The 22697-nt window shown below is 34.7% G+C and overlaps 1 protein-coding gene across 7 annotated transcripts in view; it reads right to left on the reverse strand.

Annotated features, from left to right (window-relative positions):
* AKAP9 (A-kinase anchoring protein 9) overlaps positions 1 to 22697 on the reverse strand; it is a 152008-nt gene that overhangs the window by 95650 nt on the left and 33661 nt on the right. For 6 of the 7 annotated variants that reach the window (XM_061198577.1, XM_061198576.1, XM_061198575.1 and 3 more), the window contains 8 exons: positions 20790 to 20960; positions 19851 to 20006; positions 19009 to 19206; positions 11783 to 14161; positions 8605 to 8818; positions 6094 to 6173; positions 3039 to 3183; positions 2224 to 2309 (listed from right to left, as the gene is read on the reverse strand). In XM_061198577.1, coding sequence (XP_061054560.1) covers positions 2224 to 2309; positions 3039 to 3183; positions 6094 to 6173; positions 8605 to 8818; positions 11783 to 14161; positions 19009 to 19206; positions 19851 to 20006; positions 20790 to 20960 — 3429 coding nt within the window. Of the gene's footprint in view, positions 1 to 2223; positions 2310 to 3038; positions 3184 to 6093; positions 6174 to 8604; positions 8819 to 11782; positions 14162 to 19008; positions 19207 to 19850; positions 20007 to 20789; positions 20961 to 21329; positions 21384 to 22697 lie in introns of all 7 variants that reach the window. The other variant, XM_061198578.1, reaches the window with a different exon arrangement.

Raw genomic sequence — 22697 nt, forward strand, 5'->3', positions numbered from 1 at the left:
GGGCTTTCTCTAGTTGTGGCAAGCGGGGGCCACTCTTCATCGCGGTGCGGGGGCCACTCTTCATCACGGTGCGCGGGCCTCTCACTATCGCGGCCTCTCTTTGCCGAGCACAGGCTCCAGACGCTCAGGCTCAGTAATTGTGGCTCACGGGCCGAGTTGCTCCGCGGCATGTGGGATCTTCCCAGACCAGGGCTCGAACCCGCGTCCCCTGCATTGGCAGGCAGATTCTCAACCACTGCGCCACCAGGGAAGCCCAGCAACATATTTTTAAAAGAACGGAAGAATACAAGGATGCAAGGTAAGAAAGCAGAAAGAAAATTTGATAATTAAGAATTCACTGGGGGCTTCCCTAGTGGCACAGTGGTTGAGAATCTGCCTGCCAATGCAAGGGACACGGGTTCGAGCCCTGGTCTGGGAAGATCCCACATGCCGTGGAGCGACTGGGCCTGTAAGCCACAACTACTGAGCCTGCGTGTCTGGAGCCTATGCCCCGCAACAAGAGAGGCTGCGACAGTGAAAGGCCCGCGCACCGCAATGAAGAGTAGCCCCCGCTTACCGCAACTAGAGAAAGCTCTCGCACAGAAATGAAGACCCAACACAGCCAAAAATAAATAAATAAATAAATAAATTAAAAAAAAAAAAAGAATTCACTGGTAACTTTCACCAAAGAAAGTTTAGTGAAGTATAAGTTTGGAGCTTGTTTACAGTGGGTAGAAGAGAGAGCAAGACAGGAAGAGATGGGAAACTATGACTACAGCCTATTCTTTCCTTCAAAGAATATGACAATGAAGTTGAAAGAAAACCACAAAGGGAGATATTGGATTCAAGGAAGACTGGTTATGTTCAAAATAGTGGAGACAAGAGGAATATGCAAGGGGCAAGAAAGACAGAAATAAGAAAAACAGACAAGCTGAAAGCACAGAAGGGAGGGAAGAAACAGGTTATCAATCTTAGAGGAGATAGAAGGTGATGTTAACAAAAGGACAGGAAATAAAATAACCTTGGTTATGAAAAGGGATAACTTCTTCTGAGACAGAAGGAAAACAGAGTATTTTCAGATTTAAAGAAATACATATGGTCTAGAGGTAGCAAGATGAGATAATTTATAATTTATAACTGATAGCTCCCATACTCACAGAAAAATGAGAAATAAGGCCATCTGCAAAGAAAAAAGGGGAGTAGAAATGGAATGTATGACTCGAGGGAAGTTGTAACATTAGGTAGCATCCACTGAGGGGACTATGAGAGAATAAATGACAACATAAAAGAATTGTCAAGTGATCCTGAGGGTCCAGCTGCAGTCAGAGACCATGATTATGCAGTGTCACCAAACCACATCACCATCTTATTTTCTTAGCAGCCCTCAGAAACCCAAGTATGAGTGAAGAAGAAGGGTTCTCAGAGGCAGGATAAGGGCAGCAGAAAAACAAATCTAGACTACTAAGGGTACTGGTAAGAAAACGGTATGATGATTCTGAATAGGGTTCAATATCTAGCTATGAATGGAAGGAGAAAGAAAACTAGTAATTGTAGAGAAATGTGGAATTAAAGAAGGGCTTTGAATCTATCCACCATCCACCTGTCCTCCTACATAGTTATCTGTAAGATACTGGGATAGGTTTATACATTTTAGGAAAGGCTGGATAAGGCTGTGCTTTAATTGCACAGAAAGAGGAAGAGAGAGGGAAAGGAGAAAGGGGGTAAAATAGAATGGGAAAAAGAAGGAGGGGAAGAGAAAGAGGAAGAACTAATATATGTTATTCTTCTGATATAGTTAATAAATTATATGATGCCATCTATACTCTCTTACCTAGTTTTCTATGTGCACATTTCTAAAACAACTGCTTGAAAGAAATTTTATATAACACACCATGTGAAACTAGCTATATTCTAAACAACAAATCACATTTTTCTCTAAAACAGACTCACTGCTTTAAAAAATGTTATATGTAAAATTAAATGCAACCGTTTCACAAAGTTTACAATTTGACATTTTATATACATTTTAACTTTATCATGACTTCAAAAACTCTCTAAAGGGGTAAAGAGTATTCAAATTGCAGAAATTCCTTCAGCTCACTTATACTATAAATACATGTCACTTTTCCCTAATTTTCTTTTCATGTTCACTTATTTAGAAATTCTTGGTTGATGAAATAGCTTACAAAATAGCAGGTAATACAATAAATGCAAACATCGTAATACATTTTCCATTTTACAGACCTTACTTAATCGTGACTGAAGTACCAAGAGTTTGTTGTATTCTTCTGTTACTTTGTTGAGAAGAGTTTGCACATTTTCTTGAAAATCTAAATGATAAACAATTACAATAATTTCACTCCACAATAAAAGTCGGCTTCTTTCAATAAGTATTATTCGTCTAGTCATAACTTTAGAAAATTGCCTGCTAGAAGTAAAATTCATATATTTAGTAACCAACAATTAAAACCTCATTAATGTGGAACACCTGCTACAAAGATTAACCTGACAATTTCATATTAAAATACATTAATTTCTTTTGGCATTCATTAATTTGTACATATTTGTTCATTCTTCATACAAACGGACAGGGGTAGGAAACATTTTATCTGTGAAGGAATATCAAAAACATTAATTGAGGTTATAATTTGTAAAAATGAACTAATATAGGATTCCTATTAAGAAAGATAACTGAATGCCTTATTCTTTTTTAAAAAAATAAAACCCCGACATAAACTTATTCAATAAAATACAACTTTTAAAGGTTTGGATCTATGGTATAAAATTAAGAATTATAGTGAGGAAAAGATAGAAGTAGAGGAACAGAGGATAAAGAGACAAGGAAACTTGTAGACAGCTTTGTTTCTCTTTATATCGCAATAACTGCATTGTAAAACTAAAAATGTACATTAAAGATTTAAGATTTCATGAACCTGAAAAAACAAGATGTTAAGATAACTCAAATTGGCTAAGTGATAAAATCATGAATTAACAGAGAAAGTTAATCAATTCATTTAAGAAAATTGCTCTGTTCAATAATGTGGTAAAGCCTTTATTACCTTGAACTTCATATTTATAATCTTGCAATTCTAGTTCTTGATTTTCAGAAGTGTGAACACAGGAAGTCTCTTTCTCTTTCTCTTCTACATTTACTTCACATTTTAAAGCAGGAGTATAATGTTCACCAAGGACACTGCAAAAAGTCTGTTGACAACAAAATTAGGTATTTTATGGAATTAAAATTTTGATTTCTGCCACTAAAGATCATTAAACACTATTTTTCTATATGCAAAAGACAGTCAAAATGGCACAGAAAAATCAGTAAGAAAACACTCTTCCATATATCAAATCAATCTGCAAAAGAAATAACCAAGTCTAAATCTTTCTCTCTCCACATATAGAATGTGAAATTCTTCTTACACCAGGAAAACATTGATAGTCTCCATTATCTATAATATATATCAAATATATCTATCAAATTATAACTTTTTGCTTCTTCCTAATAATGAATATATCTTATACTTTAATCTACCACTTTCTGGCTTGGATCCTATTCTGATGTTATCTCTGTAAGGTCAACTACCCTTGAAAAAACACCAAAAGATGAGGACAGAAGTTCAAAAAGTAGTCTATAAATTCTATAGAAATTATAATATATGAAGTAGGAGAACACATTCATAGACTTTAACATAAGAGAATACTATTCTGTGGTTTATACACAGAAAAAAAAAAAAAACATTTGACACATCATTCTGGTTTTTCTCCTGAGCAACAGACAATTCTATCATCACTTACAAATAACATATGCTGCATAATCATTTGATAAGCCCTCTAAATAAGTTTCACCTTTGCCCCTCATGCAACTGGAAATAACAATCAACAACTTCTAGACTTAACCAATTTGTTGATTGTTGCTATTTCTTGAGATTTGCCTAGAAGTTAAACTACACTGTCTATTAATAATTGACTTTATGAAATTTTCAACACAGTCCCTAAGGTAGAATTTTATCATAAATTAATAAATTGATTCAGGTTGGTAGAAACCTGAAGGATCACCCAATTTACAGGTGAGGCAACAGACCCAGAAAGATGAAGTAACTAGTCCATAGTAACATCAATGATTAGTGACAAAACCAGGTTTCACGATGAACTCCAGGGGACCTCTCCATTACAAGTTGATTCATATTTCAACTTCAGATTAGGGGTCAAGTAAAAACATTAATGGAAGAAAAGAAAATATAAAGTCAGCTTATAAATAAACTACTGTGACTTGGGCCCTCTTTCCATATTTACAGACTATCAACAATGGATATGAAAGGACAATGCCTGAACCCTTCGGCAGAAGCGAAGGCTGAATGAATGTGGTATTTCTGACTTTCTTTTGCTTTTTTGAATACTGTTTTTGCACTATTCTGTAGGTAATCAGAATCAGTAAGGCAGCTTTACCTTCCCAACTAATACCATCCTCCTCCCTCTTCGATTTACAAATACACAGGCTGGGATGGAGATCTGTGACAAGCCTAGGCATGTATTTTAAATTTTGAACTATTTCAAATATGCAGAAAAAATAGTTCATCTATTACTTAGCTGTAACAAATACTAATATTTTGTCATATTATATCCATATTTTTAAAAAGAAATTGAACATTACATACAGATTTGAAGATTTCTAAATTAAGTACTGCTTACGTATTTCATTCACCTGTCTCTCTGCCCAGAGGTGATTACTCTAACATGCATGTTTTTATACTTTTTTCTTTTGAGATTTGCTGATATTAGTTCACCTAGCAAACACTGCAATATGGTGTTCCATTGTACAGATATAACACAATTTGTTTATTCATTAGCCTGTAGATAAAAATGAGTTGTTTCTAATTTTTGACTTAACATAGACATTCTTGCAATGAACTTATCTGGTTGTGCACAAATGTGAGCCTAAGTAGAAGTAAATGCCTGGGCTGTGTGATGTATGTATCTTCAACAATATACCTTGCCAATCTGCTTCTCAAGGTAGTACACTCCCACCAGCAGTGTAGAAGCGCTCCTATTTCACCCGATCTTCACAAATATAATTATACTTGGCATAATTATAATTGGCAATCTACAGTGTGAAGTCTTATCTCACTAGTCTTGTGCAAGATCCCCAGGTAAGTGATCAAATCACTCAACCACCAAAGTGGGCAGGGGTAGGAGATAGACCTGCTTAAGGCTCTATTGGTCTGTTTTTTTTTAATTAGGCATACCTTTTGTGTATTCTACTGCTGAGATAATTTACCTAAATTTCTTTTGTTTCAAACTGATTATCAGGAAACCATTTAAATGCTCATTTTAAACTTAAAAACTCAGCAATATTTTCTAAATACAGTTCCAAGATAAGACAGTAGGGAAAACTAATTCAGATGATTCTGCCTATCAAATTTGTAGTAACTTAAAATTTAGCATTTCTTGTCTAAAAGTACTTTCTAAAAAAAAAATCTTTATTGGAGTATAATTGCTTCACACTGTTGTGTTAGTTTCTATTGTACAACAAAGTGAATCAGCTATAACGTATACATATATCCCCATATCCCCTCCCTCTTGAGCCTCCCTCCCACCCTCCCTATCCCACTCCTCTAGGTGATCACAAAGCACCAAGCTGATCTCCCTGTGCTATGCAGCAGCTTCCCACTAGCCCATCCATTTTACCTTTGTAGTGTATACGTCAGTGCTACTCTCTCACTGTGTCACAGCTTCCCCTTCCCCGTGTCCTCAAGTCCGTTCTCTACGTCTGCGTCTTTATTCCTGCCCTGCCACTAAGTTCATCAGTACTGTTTTTTTAGATTCCATATATGTTCATTAGCATACGGTATTTGTTTTTCTCTTTCTGACTTACTTCACTCTGCATGACAGACTCTAGGTCCATCCACCTCACTACAAATAACTCAATTTTGTTCCTTTTTATGGCTGGGTAATATTCCACTGTATATATGTGCCATATCTTCTTTATCCATTCATCTGTTGATGGACATTTAGGTTGCTTCCATGTCCTGGATATTGTAAATAGTGCTGCAATGAACACTGTGGTATATGTATCTTTTTGAATTATGGTAAAAGTATTTTTAACTAATACCTTACCTGTGTAAAATGAGAACATTCTTCAGACACTGCTCTGTGAAGTTTTCCAATGAGCATTTGTAAAGGCTTCACTTCATCACCTAATAGAATAGATATCGCATTAAAATGTTCAGTTTACATACTTAGAAACTATTTTCATATTAAACCTATGTCAACTGGAAGCTTCCTGGCAATAAGATTAGTTTTAAATTCTTTATTTCTTTCAATGTTATTTTGTGCTGCTCAATGTTAACCATCTAAGATAATTTGTAGGATTTTCAATTTATATCCCACAAAATGGTACAAAGAAGTGACTTAATTTTTTTTACTACAACCCAATACAAGAAATATATCATACATCATAACCTATTACGTATATACATCCATATAAAACTGAAACAAAAATTTCACAAATCAATATTTACTCTTTCTACATGCTATGCACGCCAATGTGTTCTGTTCTACTTTATCACCGGACTGACTTCATCGCCCATTAACGAACCCATTAATTAACTTGTAGTCTGAAACACTACAGATTCTATCTGAAGAGGATACCAATACAAACAATATATGCTTAAAATCTTATTCAATTGCCAAAGAACTGCTGAAGTGAAAAAGTATGGTATTCTTATTTAAGCCACACTTTAAATTCTACTCTGTTCAACAAAACAATTCCAAACTTATGAACCACCTCATTCACAAAGGCAGATCTGTCAAGAGTGGGGGTCTAAAGATACCTTGAACAGAGGAAGTCTAATTTAATTGAGTAATTAAATAAGTATTAAAGGTAAAAGTTAACTGCAACTAGTCTTCCACTTAAGGTTCCTTAAATATTGCTGCTTACACAGTACCATCTTAGTCTTTGGCTCACTCTACAGTCTCCCAGGGCATCTCATTCTTGTCCTTGGCCTCAAATGATCTTTTTTTTAAACATCTTTATTGGAGTATAATTGCTGTACAATGGTGTGTTAGTGTCTGCTTTATAACAAAGTGAATCAGTTATACATATACATATGTTCCCATATCTCTTCCCTCTTGCGGCTCCCTCCCTCCCACCCTCCCTATCCCACCCCTCTAGGTGGTCACAAACCAGGATCAAATGATCTTTTAATTTACAAATCTTTATCTTGTGCCTAAACCTCCCTCTTAGGTTTCAGCTTTCTATTTTCAACTGCCTACTAGATATCTCTTTTTTTTAAATTAATTAATTAATTTATTTATTTGTGGGTTTTTCTTTTTAAACATCTTTATTGGAGCATAATTGCTTTACAATGGTGTGTTAGTTTCTGCTTTATAACAAAGTGAGTCAGCTATACATATACATATATCCCCATATCTCCTCCCTCTTGCATCTCCCTCCCACCCTCCCTATCCCACCCCTCTAGGTGGTCACTAAGCACCGAGCTGATCTCCCTGTGGTATGCGGCTGCTTCCCACTAGCTATCAGTTTTACATTTGGTAGTATATATTAGTCCATGCCACTCTCTCACTTCATCCCAGCTTACCCTTCCTCCTCCCCATGTCCTCAAGTCCATTCTCTACATCTGCGTTATTATTCCTGTCCTGACCCTTAGATATCTCTTTTTCAAAGTCAACAGGTATTTTTAACTCAATGTTCCAAGCTTAATTTACTATTTTTTCCACAAATCTGGTCCTTATCCTCCTCATGACTGGAGTCACCCTCAATCCAACTACTCAAGCTAGAAACTTAGGGATCATTCTCAATTCCTTCCCCTTTTACTGCTAATATTAACTGCAGACTACAGCCTACCTCTTTAACTCTTAAACTTTCCTTCCTTCTCCAATCCCCAATGACATTTTAGTTCAACGTCTTAATGTTAACAGAATTACTGCCGAAGTTGCTTAACTGGTCTTCCCATCACTTATCACCTCCCCCAATTTGCCCCAATGCTGTCATCTTAAAATAAAAATCTTACGATGTTACTCCCACTATTGAAAATTCTGCATTAGGTCTTATCACCATTGGCATAAAGATTAAACATGCTTCACTTAGGGTATATGAAGCCTTTTCTTATCAAGCTCCTGCCAATCTTTCCATCTTTATCCCTCAGTACTTTTTCCACACACCTTGAACTCTCAACTCTCCAAAATGGATGCAGTCTCTCATGCCTCTACATTTAAGACTCAAGAGCTTTCGCTAAAATTCTAACCTCCCTACTCCTGCCTACTGCCTCACTCTTCCAGGAAGTACTAGACTTTTCTCCTCTCTCCTTCCATTCTTTCTGTTCATTCTTCTAGTATAGAAATTTTCCTATTGTTTTCTAAGAGTTTATTTTATATTGCTTTCCCACAGGATTGTTGACTTCTTGGGGAAAATAACTCAGTGATTTTTAGATTTCTCAAGCACTTAAATGAGTATCCTATGATTATATGAACAAATGAGTCCAGGACTGGAATACCCAGTCATGTTCCTCTATGGGGTCTAAGTCAAGAACAGAATCATGGAGTGGTGGGCTCTAAGTGATACTTATTTGTTTCATAATACTTATAATTTTGTTAGAAATCATTTACCTGTTTCTTGTGTTTTTATATTCTGTAGCTCTAGCTGGTGTATTTTCTGAAGTTCCTTGATCTTATCCTCTTGAGCAGAAATAAGCTCCTGCTTAAGACTGCAAAGAGCTTTATCTTTTTCCTCTTTCATATATTCACGAACCTGATCCACATGAGTTGAATAAACCAGGGAGAGGCAAATACGTTGAGCTTCCATCTGTAGCCTTAAATCATTCTTAAAGTAAATTAATGTGTAGGTTAGAATATTTTTAAATGACAAATCAAGTAATTTAACTTTTTTTTTTGCATATACTGCTTACAAGGGAGGAAATACATGAAATTATAGTTTAAAATTTCATGTAAGAGAAGTGACGTCTAATTTAATTTTTTTCTCACTTATTCTGTTGCACTGACCTACCTATCTTTTTCAAGGAAAATAGCACAATATTTTCATTACTTCAACTTCAGAGTAAATTTTGATATTTGGTATAGCTAGGATGGCCTGATCTTTCATTTTTGTTCAAAAATAACATTTTAAAACAAGTATAGAGAAATGCAAATAATAATGTAATAAACACTATGTACACACCCCCCAAATTAACAAATACAATTATTTTATCTTTTTTTTTCATTTCTCTCCTCCCTACATATTTTTTTGGTTTAGAAAGAAAACATAGATAAAATTTAATCTACTATGTTCTCATTCCTCCTTCCCCAGAGGCCATTATCATAAATTTGATCATAAATTTGCTGCAAGTACAGTTCATTTCTTATACTCTCACTTCTCAATCCATCTATAAACAATGCATTATATTTTATGTTTTTAAGAATTTACATAAATGGTGCAAAATGGTATTTATTTTGCAAATTACTCCTCATTCAATATACTTCTGAGATCTATCCATGGAGATACAGATGAATTTAACTGTTGGTATTATATATATGAATATAGCACAATTTGTCCATTTCCTTTTTGGAGATCAACTGGATTATTTCTAATTTTTTTGATATTTCAAAAAACGCTACAATAAATTCATATACATACGCCCTTGTACATATATATGCTAGTGTTTCTCTAGTGTAGTGGTTCTCAAACTTTAGCACACATCAAAATCACCTGGAGTGCTTATTAAAACAGATTGCTGGGCCCCCCTCCCAGAGCGTCTAGTTCAGGAGGTCTCGTGTGGACCCCAGAATTTGAATTTTAACCTGTTTTCAAGTGGTGCTGATGCTGCTGGTCAGGGACTACACTGAGTGCCACCTAGAAAAGTAAATGCTGCATCATAGATGATGTATATTAACTGCATTAGATTTTAACACATTTTTAAAATATAATTACACCAATTTACACTGATATTTAACAGTGTAGGTGAATACTCATCTCCCCACATTCTCGTCACACTTTTTATTGTGAAACTTATTTTGCCAATCTGACAGGTATAAAATGCTATTTTATTGTTATATCAATTTATGTTGAAAGTATCTTTTCATGTTTATGAGCCAATTAGTTTAGTCCCAAGAGCAGAAGTATTTTTGTGGCTTCAACATTATTTCTAAGCATATTTAGATTGCTCTTAGGTGTTATTATTTAAGTTGTTGCTCAATTTCTTCCATGAGCTTCCTTCCATAGACACACACCTCACTCCTCTCCCCATCACTAAGGGGGTTTGTCTTGGTAGTGATGAGTGGGGCAGGGACAGCTTATGGGTTTGCCTCTGTTTACTTTATGGAAGTTAATGTCAAGGAGATGGTATCTGAATGTCACTGAAAATGTCTTTAGTTAGAAAAAATAAAATTCTTACTGAGAAAATTTGACCATTTTGACAGCTTCAAATTTAGGTCCTCCCCCAGTAATGCTTTTTAAAAAAATTTAAATGATCTCTGGCATTTTTAGGAGTGATTACATTAAAACCAATTATGATTTTCAAAACTATTTCAGATATTTAACAAAGCATTAATAGTTATGCAGTTAGAACATCTTAACTCTATTTAGGTTATTAAAATGTAAAATATCCTTACATCTGATATAAGATCATAAATGTGAGTACATTTATTAGAAGTAAAAAGAAAAAACTTTCCAGTGGCTTCCTACTGTATACAGAATAAAATCTCAACTTCTTACACAGTCTGTAAGGCTCTACAAGATCTGGTCTTTTGCTTCTTCAAACTCTTTTTCTTCCACTCTCCGTCTCTCAAACTCAACTAAATACGTCTTTATTCTGTTCCTCAAACTCATCTCCGTCATCACAATTGCTCTAATTTCCATGTGGCAGACTCCTCGCTGTCATTCAGGTGGCAGCTCAGATGTTAATTCCTCCTAGACACCTTTCCTGACCACCACTACCCACCATTCTCTATCACATTATGTTTTATTTTCTTTATAAAACATCACTATTTCTTAACTATTCTACTTGTTTCCTCATTTATTGCCTGCCTCCCTCACTCGAATACATGCTCTTTGAGAGCAGGAACCTTCTTTCTCTTGTTCACCACTATTCCTACCTGGCAAGAGACTCAATAAATACTTGTTATAGAAATGAAGAAACACATAAAGCTCTAGTTAGCACCATTATACAAGATGTCCAGTGGAATTTTCATGTCATTTCTATTTTCAGAACCCAGCAAATATAAATCGTCAGGAGTGACCTAGTATTACTCATTATATGCATTGTTTAACTGTATTTAGAATTAATACATTTTCCCCCCTTGAGGGAAAACAAGACTCTGAGAAAACGCTAGGATTTAAACCAAGATTTTTTTCTCAGGGAAATATAGTTTCATAACTACTGAACAACTATATGGAGAGTTTGAGAGTTAATTTTCAGTTGTGGAACCTTGAAAACACCAATACAAAATGAGACTGAAACCAATCTTTGGGATTGCAACAAAATATTACAAAATAACTTTTCTAAAGCTCAGACTCTTGTTATTTAAACTCTTGCCTTTTCAAAGAAAATGTGTTCTATGTTCCATTTCCTGAGCAGATTAACTAAAAGATTAACTAAAAGAGCAGCAACAACATTTAAGGCAACAATGTTTAAGAATAAAAAGATAAAAGAAATGATAAATGATAGGCTTAAGTGAGAATTACATTACAGGGTTTACTTTCATTCTCTTGTAAGGTTAATTTATGTTTTATGAAGATGAAAACTTTTAGTATGAAATGTACACTGTAGCATATACATGTAAGTAAACATACCTGTTCTGATTTAAGTACACTGAGCTCCTGCTGAAGTTTATCATTTTCACCTGGTTCAGTTGTCCCAAGTGATGATTCATTTGTCACTGACGGCAAGTGATCAAAAAACCATTCTTGCTTGTTTTCTTTTCCAAGAGTCATATTTTCAAAAGGAATTTTATTTAACTCCATTATTTTTGATTCTTCACCAAAATCTTTACTTATTTTAGGAACAGACCCTCCAGAATCCCTGCTTGTCAAAACTCCATCTTTTAAAGAGCTTAAATGGACAGCACACACATTTACATCTTCTGTCCTATTATGGTTAATTATGATTTCTAGCTCTCTACATCTCAATAAAACTTGCTCTTTTTCTTGCTTTAAAGATTTAACTTCTTCCCTTAGAAAACTAATCTCGCTATGTTTCTGTTTTAATTGTTCAGAAAGATCAGACAGTCTCTCCGACAGTTCTAATTTTTCTCGCTCGGTTACCTCAAGCTTTTCCATAAGTTCTGTTGTATCTTTCTCAACAACCTCACCAATTTCCAATGGTTCTGCTGTAAAAGTTTTGTCATCATCAAAGACTGAACTTTTTATTTTCACTATAGTTGGGTTTATTCTTTGCAAATGATGAAGCTCTTCACTAAGTGCTTTAAGCTTACTTTTATATTCAACTTCTTGTTTATTTTTACTGTCTTCTAAATCCGTTTTTACCTTGAGAAGGCAAGCATAATCCTCCTGTAACTCTTGATAATTAACTTCAAAATTTTTTTCAGCAAATGAAAAAGTGTTCCTTTGCTTTTCAATCTCTTCAGTTAGCTGAATACATTGTTTTTTGAGGTTCTCATTTTCCTCTGTAAGTATTTCTATTTCTTTTTGCCAGCTACAGTCTTTGGATCTGGACTTAACGGAGTCTATGAAAATTAATCTTTCTTCTTGGTTAACAGGAGTATATATTTTCAACATGTCTTCAAGGGCCTTCTTTTCATGTTTAAGAATGCTATTCTCTGCTTCAAGTTGTGCAAATTTTTCTTGAAGGTCATCCTCTTTTTCCTTCATTTGTTTCTCCAATAATTCAGTTTTAAGTTGTAATTCTTGAACTTCTTGTTCAAGTGTACCCTTTTCCTTTTCTTCTTGTCTGAGTATTTCAATTTCTTTTCGAAGTTCATTGATTTGAAGGGTCATTTCTTCTGATTTTGAATTCACAAGAGATTGCTGTAAATCTTTCAGCTTTGAAATTTCCAAAATTAACTGGTTCTGCTTAGTTATCAAATTGTCTTTTTCAAACTGCATGGTTTCTATCTTCTGGCTCATTTCATTCTGTAAGCCATCTATCTGCTGTTTATAGTGAATGCCCAAGTTATCTTTAAGCTTTTCAATATTTATTCGATGTTCAATTTCCAAATCTTCCTTCAGTTTGGAAAGTTCTTCTTCATGACTAAACAGGAGCTGTGTCCTCAGCCTCTCTAGCTCAGCTTCTTGTGATTCAGCCATTCTGTCTAATACAGCATTTTTTTCTCTTTCTAACATTTCAAGCTTTATCTTATAATGTGTAACTTCTGCTTCATGTTTTAATTCTAGTTCCTTCCTGGATTCAGATGCAGAAATAATCTCCGCTTTCAAATCTTTCACTGTACTAAGGGACTTGTGTGCTTCACTGAGTTTACTTTCTTGTTCAGCTATAGTCTGTCTAGCCCTCTGAATTTGGTCCCTTGAAAAGCTCAATTCTTCAAAAAGGTCTTCAAGCTGTCTCTGTAGAACAGACTTTTCTCCTGAAATTACTCCTAGTTCTTCCTTGAGTTTTTCCTTTTGAGAGTTAGTATCTTGCAATTTTATATTCAGTTCATTTATTGCCATATTCATTAACTTTATTTGATCTTCATTAACTGTAATATTTGCACATGATCTTAAAGCATTCTCCATTTCTCCCTTATGTTGTGTTTTAAGTTCATCTATCTGTGACATGTGTTGTTTTATTAATTCTTGTTTCATCTGTACTATCTGCTGCCCATACATCTCATCCAGCTCTGCCCGGAGTTGTTCTAACTTTCTTTGTGTTTCTTGTTCCATTCTTTGTAGAATATCAGTTTCAAATTGACTATCTTTATGATTTTTCTTCTGAAGTTCTTCAACTGTCCCCATTAATTGTTTTATTTCCTCAGAACACTGTCTTTCCTTTTGCTTGGAATTAGTCAGCTCTAATTTCATATTTTTTATCTCTTGGTTCTTCTGTACAAACTGTTCTTGTAATTCTTCCAGTAATTTATCAGCAGTTGTGACTTTATCCTTTAGCTCAAGAGTTTTTTTTTCTTCTTCTATTATTTTTGTATTTAATTCTTCAATGACTGCTTCCTTTTCCTGTATTTCTTTATTTGAGCTTTCTACTTTTTTATCCTGTTCCTTTATAAAGAAAAAATGAAAATATAAAAATAGCATTTTTAGTTCCTGGTTACTTATACCCCTTAACCCCATTACCAAAAGACTGACAGAAGACTGCTTTTTACATTATCCTACAAAAAGTAGCTGCTGAGCCTGCCCCTTAATTTTTCTTACGTCAATGAGACACAGGACTTGTGTAGTCAACACTACCTATGAGCAGTGTTGGCCTTCTTGGTGGGAAGAAATTTTTCTTACATTGCTATGACTAAATTTTTTAGTTGAAAACTTCAGTGGGATTAAAATGTGTCTGAACCATTAAACGTTCTTCTTTCTTATTAACTGATTAACATTCTATGTATTTAGTATTTGCAATAGCTAGAGCACTACATACTCCTTACAGTTCCAGAAGATAGTCCTAAAAATAAATCAGAGTTCCTCCCATATAGCATTTTAGTGACCTGAAGGTTTGGTGGGCAAGTGTTATGAAAAGAGTAAAACAACAAACACAGGTTCCTGTAGGTGAGCCTTAACTTCACTCCTGGGGCTAAATGAATTAAAAGTTCAGGGATATGCCATGCTTAAGTGGTTGAATCGCAAGTGATATGCAAGACAATTATACCATTTATGGCATATCAATCTGATTCTAGATTTTTGGTGTGAATAGAAATTTGAAAGCAAGACAGATTTTTTTCCCCCCAGTTCTGATTTGGCACTCTATTTTGGAACTGTGGATAAATCAAAACCCAGAACATAAGCCGAGGTATGTCCCTATGTCCCTAATCATTCGCAGAAGTGTTAGAGCATAAGGGAGTCGAGTAGAAGCCCTGGAGACAAAGTTTTGTCTCTGTTACTTAGTTGCCTGAGTAGTTAAGGGCTATAGTCCCAAGGACCAAAAAAAAAAGTAAAATCCACAGAACGGAACAGAATATATGTAAAGTAATTAAAATCACCTTCAGGACACAAAAGTCCAAGGCCAAGAGGACTTAAAGGCACCTCAAATGAATGTATTAACATACCTAAAAAAAAGAATGACAGGGCCTAGGAGAAAAGAAAGCCTCAGAGAGAAATATTGGCAGTGCCCATTTAAGTACAGTTCAGAAAAGAGAATCAAGGTACCATGAGACTTAGAGAATTCTAATCCCTCTGGGAAAACCATACCAAATGTAGAAAGCAAGGTAGGGGTCTATTGTAAACAGAATTAAGAATTTCAGTCCAAAGGCATGACCATTCCTACTGTGAGACGGATATATGAGGTTAACACAGCCTAATGCCACTGAACATTTGATTCCTCTAACATCCCTTGATCTCATGCTCACTTGAGCAAAATCCTATCAGCTTTCGTCTTGGTATCATATATCCCATCAATGTCACCATAAATTATTAGCAAGTACTAAGCCTTCAGACTTTAATTTCTGGACTAAAATATGACATTTAAATCAGTTTAATCTCTTTACATCTTGGTGTTTTTGCCTGTAAAATAAAGATATTATTTTCTCTATCTCACAGAATATGCTTGAATCTAAAATAAAATAAATATATTAAGGTATTAATTCTCACTGTGCGACATACACACATAATATATTTGTATACTAGAAAAAAATCTGTAAGGCATTTGGAGTCTCTAAGAAAGTAAAATCAGTTCACGGCAGTCAACTTCAGTTAAACTGTTAAGTAATTAGTCTTGAAAATGTTAATGTTGTTATAAAATCTGTAATATTTATTTATATATCCTGGTTTTTCATGGGGGGGAACCCTCAAAATAAAAAGTAGCGATTCAAAACTGTCCAACACCTGATATTACTGCAAACAACAATTCTTCATTCAATTATTAAATAGTACAAATTCATGGTTCACTTTTCTTAGTACCATTTATTCCAAAGTACATGGTTTTAAACCACTTATATGGTGTTGCAAAAAAAAGATAGCTCTGTGGTTAAGGATACAATCCCTCTATTTTTTGGAAACAGACCTGAGAGAGTAAGGAATAATATAGTTCCTGCCTGTGACGACTGTACCATGGGAAGTTCAGAGGATTAGGACAGTAAGAATGAACCTGGAACAGTTAATGCAGTTGCCTCAGAAACCAAGACAGTTCCAACTATCATCCTAATGCCCTAGTCCCTCAGTTGCTCTAATGGAACTACTACTCAGGGATTCATTCAAAGAGAAAAAAAGGAAAAAATATGTATGTAATGAAAAAGGGACCGATAACAAAAGTATTCTTGCTAACATTCAAATAAACAAAGGTTATGCCCCCCACGAAAATGAATTACTTGAATTTTAAATAATCTCAAATTATACTGCCTACTGAATACAATATAATAAGTACAATAAAACCTGACTGCCCAGGCTCTTCTAGGCCTAGACTGACTTTCTACTCTTACCTCCTGGAAAGACTCATTTCCAAAGACTACTGTTTTCTAATTAAACTATTTTTTGATGCCTATATACACTTCTAACATGTTTCAGCCTGGGTCTTTATGCATACTCCACCCTCTCTAAAATGTCCTCCCTATCTCATCAGTTCAGATTCATAATTGATTCACTTATTTACCAAATTAGTATTGAGTAGCTGCTATGTGCCAAATATTACACCAATTAGGGAGAAAACAAAGTACAATTAAAAGGGGATTGTTCCAATATACAGACTTACCTCAAATATCACCTTCCAGCTAAAGCCTACCCTGAATCACTTCCCTTATGAAGACCTACTAAGAATTTTCAAAACACTTTTTAACCATACTTAGCCTTGTTTTGTGGTGTCTTGCGTACATGCCTACTAAACCATGAGTTCCAGTGAAGAAAAAAGCACATTTAAACATCACTATCTCTTGCAAGAGCATGATGCAAAACAAGTGTTCTGTAAACATCTACAAAATGATTTTTAAATTACCTTGGTTGTAAAGCATGTCCATTTCATAATTTCAGTATCTTAATATTGTACATTTCCTATTTTCCTTAGAGACAGTCTCTGGAATCATACTACCTAGATTTGAAATCTGGCTCTACCAATTTATTACCTGTGTATCTGGGCAATTTACTTCATCTTGCTTTGCCCTGATGTCCTCATCTGTAAAATGGGGGTGATAATGCTATCTCTACCTCATAAGGTTGGTGTGATGATTCAATGAGTTAGCATGTGTATGATGCTTTGAATATTGCCTGGTAGCAAGTAAATAAAAATAAATGCTACCTAATACTTTTATTATTATCCAAACGATAGTCTTGTTTTGACAATTTCTCAACATCTTGCAGAAGAACCTCCTAAGTTTATAAAAAGTACTGTACTGTATGTATAGTCTGCCCTCATTATTCAAAGATTTCGTATCTGTGAATTTGCTTACTTGCTTAAATTTATATATAACCCTGAAATCAATATTCACAGTCATTTGCAAAAGTGCACAGAGTAGTAAAAAAATTTGAGTTGCTGGGACTTTCCTGGTGGTGCAGTGGTTAAGAATCCGCCTGCCAATGCAGGGGACACAGCTTCAAGCCCTGGTCCGGAAGATCCCACATGCCGCAGAACAACTAAGCCCGTGCGCCGTAACTACTGAGTCTGCGCTCTAGAGCCTGCGAGCCACAACTACTGGAGCCCACGTGCCTAGAGCCCACGCTCCACAGCAAGAGAAGCCACCGCAATGAGAAGCCCGCACACCATAACAAAGAGTAGCCCCTGCTCGCCACAACTAGAGAAAGCCCATGAGCAGCAACGAAGACCCAAAGCAGCCAAAAATAAATTTAAAAAATTGAGTTGCATGGCACGCATGATTCCAACTGGCATCAAGCAAGGTGAGCACACTGCTTTTTTGTTTAAGTTCTCATATGGAGAGGACAAGGATGGAGACCATGAGAATGGAGATGGTAGGGGGTAGCAGAGCGTACTGCAAGAAATTCTGGCTCTGGGTCAGTCCAATAGGGTTGGAATCCCGATTCTGGCAACTACTCGGGGGGAAGGCACCCTTAGGCAAGTCAGTTAACACTTCTAACCCTCACTTCTCTTTTGAAAATTAAACAAAATATAATCTACCAGGATGTTTTCTTAGGATTTAATATTATAATCTATATGATACGCACAACACTGTAAATCAAATATACTTCAATAAAATTTAAAAATAAAATATAGTGGAAAGAGCAAAAAAAAAATCTATATGATATGTATGTGTGTGTGCATGTATGTATGTATGTGTATATATATCCCCTGGGAGCACTGAATAAGTGTTCCAGGCAACTTTATAACACATAACTACCATGAATAAAGAGAATCTGTATTTTTTTCTAATTAAAATCCATGAAACTTCATTTTGCCATGAAAATACTTTCAGAATTTCATAACCATGGCTAAAATGAGTAGAAACATCTCTATATGTAAAAGAAAAAAAGGATAGAAGTTCTGGTTATAAATGTAGATTCTCCGGAGAACTCAATTTAACATAGGCCGATCACTTTCAAAGAACTCAGTAATGAGTATTATCCTTCCCCCCCAACCAAATATTTATTTATTTATTTAGGCTGCACCAAGTCTTAGTTGCAGCACTCGAGATCTTCGTTGCGGCATGTTTAGCTGCGGCATGTGGGCTCTCAGTTGCGGCATGCATGTGGGACCTAGATCGAATGTGGGCCGCCTGCATTGGGAGCGTGGATCCTTACCCACTGGACCACCAGGGAAGTCCCAATGAGTATAATCTTAAAACCTATTACTGGAAGACTCCCAATTGCTTTTGAAATAAATTATCTTACATGCTTAAAGAACTTTTCTTAATTATGAAACTTTCTGATTCATGTGTGTAACAAAAAGATAAACACTAGGATAAAAAACTTTAAAGTTAATTGTAAAGCTGCTGCACATTGGTTGACTTCCTTAAACATACCATTTCATACGCTCTAATTTTCTCTTGCAAGAAACTAATTTGCATTTTGAAGTCTTCTTTCTTTTTGTGATAATCTTCTAACAGATGGTCTTGTTCTTCCAGCTGTTGCTGATGAGTGAGGATCTGTTGTTTGGCTTGTAGTAAATCTGCAGCTGTGCTACTATGAGTGCTGTTTCTCAGAGTTTCACTAGCCTGTAACTTGGAAATAGAAAGAAACCCCAAAGTATTAAATTCTTAAGTGAGTACACTAAGGAACAGACATCCTTTGGAGGGTGTTACTCGGCTCATAGTTGCTCTCTGGGTACTGTACTGGATTCACAGGCTTGAGACCCCAGCAAACATGCTGCCATAGCTGATCAGATGAGTATGAGTACATTACCTAAGCTGATAAATTCCTCCCTTATCTAAAATTATTTTCTGTTACTCATCAACAGAAACCTTAATTAATACAATCAGATTCCTATGGCTCTAATTAAAGGTAAGTGGAATATATTCGGTCTAGTTACCATTTCAGAACCTAACTAAAATAAAATCATACCAGGGTTGACAAAGGTTGGATGTAACTACAGGTTAATTTCTGCAAAAATCCACCTTATCAGACTTATAAGATTTTAAAATACAGATGAGGAAGAAGTACAAAGAAAATAATAGCACAAAACCACTCAAGAAGTATGAATTAAATTCCTGGTTAACATAACAAGTATTTACTAGTTTTTTCAAAATAATACATAATAAGCAAATGGCTTTTAAATAAATATTTATTTGCTCTGGAAAATATAAGAAAAATTTTAAAAATTCATTCCTAAAAATTTAATAAATTTTGTTCTATTAGTAATACTTACATGCTGGAATTGAATCTGTAATTTTTGACTCTGTTCTGTCAACTCTAAAAATTCTCTCATCGTCTCATCCTTTTCTCTTCTCGCTTGTTGTAAATTAGCAGTGAGTTGGGTTATGATGCCATCTCTCTGTTTAACGGCAGCTTCAAATTCTTGCAACTAAAAAACATCAGTGAAAATTAAACATGCTATATTTAATTTTTTTAACAAAATTAAATATTAGTACAGCTAACTTCTTCAAAAATATGATATTCAAAATGCATTGGCAGAATTATCACAATTTGTAAGCATAATTGAAAGCTATTATCTTGCGGGAATTAGTTTTACTTCCAAATCAACTTTAAAAAAACCATCTGAACTAGGGAACAAAATACATTAGATTTGACTTATCCATATATCTACTTCTAGAAGGACAAGTGTCTTTATATTTAGGGATGCTCCAATGTTTGTAGGCATTACCATCATAGGCATGTTTAAGCCTTGTTTCTAAAGAAGATGAAACTGAAATATATTCTGTCATCCTCATCAATGTCTTATTTCACCTTGTTTTCGTAACTGACTGCCACAAACAACAGATGTTATTTTAACCACAAGAAGTTACTTACAAAGATTGGCTGACATTTTTAATGAGTTTAAGTCAATATTGACTGATGTGGTATGCAACATAATTTTCTCTCAGGCTGCTTACAAAAACATCTATCCCTACTGAAGTGATGTCAGTCTAGCTATCTCATAAAGTTAAAAAAAAGATCTCATTATATTAGCCTTGTTAATGGACTAGTTTTAAGTGATGCTGTTTATGATATGTATAAGGACAAATATTATGAGGTGACTTTAAGTTACCATTTAAAAAACCCATCTTTAAAGAATGTACCTATACTAGCATTCAAATTTCCTATTTTTGTTTTGTAACAAACCAAGAGCCACATAAGGTAAACACACCTGCTTCAGTCCTTCAGTCCCACAGGTGGCCCTCATTTCTTCTAGTTCTCTGTTTAGCTCTTCAATCTCATGTTGTTTCCCAGCCAATTCATTTTCCATCATCTCTAGGTGGGTCTGATTGTACTGTGCTCCATGTTCAGAATAAGAATCATCAACACCAAATTCTTCTTCCTAAACCAATCCAGATCTTTAATAATTCAGTACTAGCAACATTCCCTCAGGAAAAGGGATTCAAAATCTGAATCCTACAGCAAAGTCTAATTTAAAACATCACTCATCACCTGGGAGTTTACTGGCATGACAACCTACTTTGTTGCTAATGTGATATATATATACCTCAAGAGCAAAAACAAGATAGCTGCAAATTCTGTTACAATTGAGTTTTATAACAAAAGGTGGATAATTTTGTTTTGTTACACTTTAAAAGCATTTAGAAATCACACACTGAAAGAAGTACATGCAGGAAAAAGCTTTGTTAGTAACCAAATGGTTTTAAATAGAATATAACATTAGTACAATGAGTAGTTTTAAATACTGTACCCTTAATAAATTTGTAGGCTTTCCTGTTCTCACCACAAAACTGCAACCATTTACCTGTATAAAAACAATTTCCTGAAATATTATGGTTTTAGAATTTTATTTAAAGCTAACAATTATATTTGTGCTAACTGTATTCATGCTTTTTTTATGCCTAAGGAAAATGCCTCATTGGCAAAAACAGATATAGTGATTAAATTTAAACATCTAAAAGACATTATGACCATTTCAAATGCCAAAGAATTCCTCATACATTTGAGTGCTTACAATGCAAAAGACACTGTGCTATACATTTTCATTTAAGTGAATTAAGGTTCTAAGTGCAGTTTCTCTTTTGTCTTCAGAAGAATAACTATAAATCTCTAGTTACAAGATCCTCCTCTACAAAACACTGCCTTAAAATTATTTAAATAATTGTTTTTTGATTAAGCCCTATTCATTTTAAAGTAAAACTGTTTACTGATGTACATCTACTGAAGGCTGGCAAGCAGGTGAAGAAGTAGGAGATGTCAAGAGCTGAGGAAAACTCCCCCAAGAACTTTTCCCTGAGGGTACTATGATAGCCATGCCAACCCTGACAGATGTGGAGATTTTCCAGAATACAGATGTCTCTATCATAGACATTTTGTGGTAGGACGCAGGAGGTTGGCAGAATATGTCTCTGGGGTTGACCTGGTGGGAGATTAATTTCAGATCAATTAATCTACTCAATAATACCTTCCTTCCCCCTAACAGCAAACAAGTGAACTTCATTCCTGTTTACATTTAATTTCTCACAATTCTATGTTAACAGAATCCAAGATAATGAAGTTTTTACTGTTGAAATACATAGAATAGAATATCTTAGAATCAGGATTAGGTTGATATGGATCACAACACTTTAAAAAGTGAAGATCCTAATTAAGAGTTCTTTCCAGAGTTTGATTCCTTCTTTTTTTCCCGAGGATAATTTCAAAAAACAAAGCTTAAAGTTAAAAAAAAATTTCACCTTTATGGCAACACATTACTAGAATTTGTGAAAACTATCAGAACACAGCAATACTAACTCTATTAAGATTATTAATAAAGTCACTTGCAATAACTTTCAAATTAAATTCTAAATTTCAATTAGCTTTTCTTGATTTTGAAATGAAGCACTTTGATAAACATCTACTAAACTTTTCCTTTAGGGTAACAGTATAATGAAATGGATTTTATGAATATTTTCAAATATCATATTAAGCAAAGGATATTCCTTTAAGTGGTGATGATATCACTTACATAAATTAGTTATCTATTTATAATAATTGAATCTAACACATTAAATAGCCAACATTCAGCTTAACTTTTCTCTAAGTTGAGCACATTTTACACTTGAGCAAGTCATATGTA

Source organism: Eubalaena glacialis, chromosome 8, assembly GCF_028564815.1.
Source record: "Eubalaena glacialis isolate mEubGla1 chromosome 8, mEubGla1.1.hap2.+ XY, whole genome shotgun sequence".
NCBI lineage: Eukaryota > Metazoa > Chordata > Mammalia > Artiodactyla > Balaenidae > Eubalaena > Eubalaena glacialis.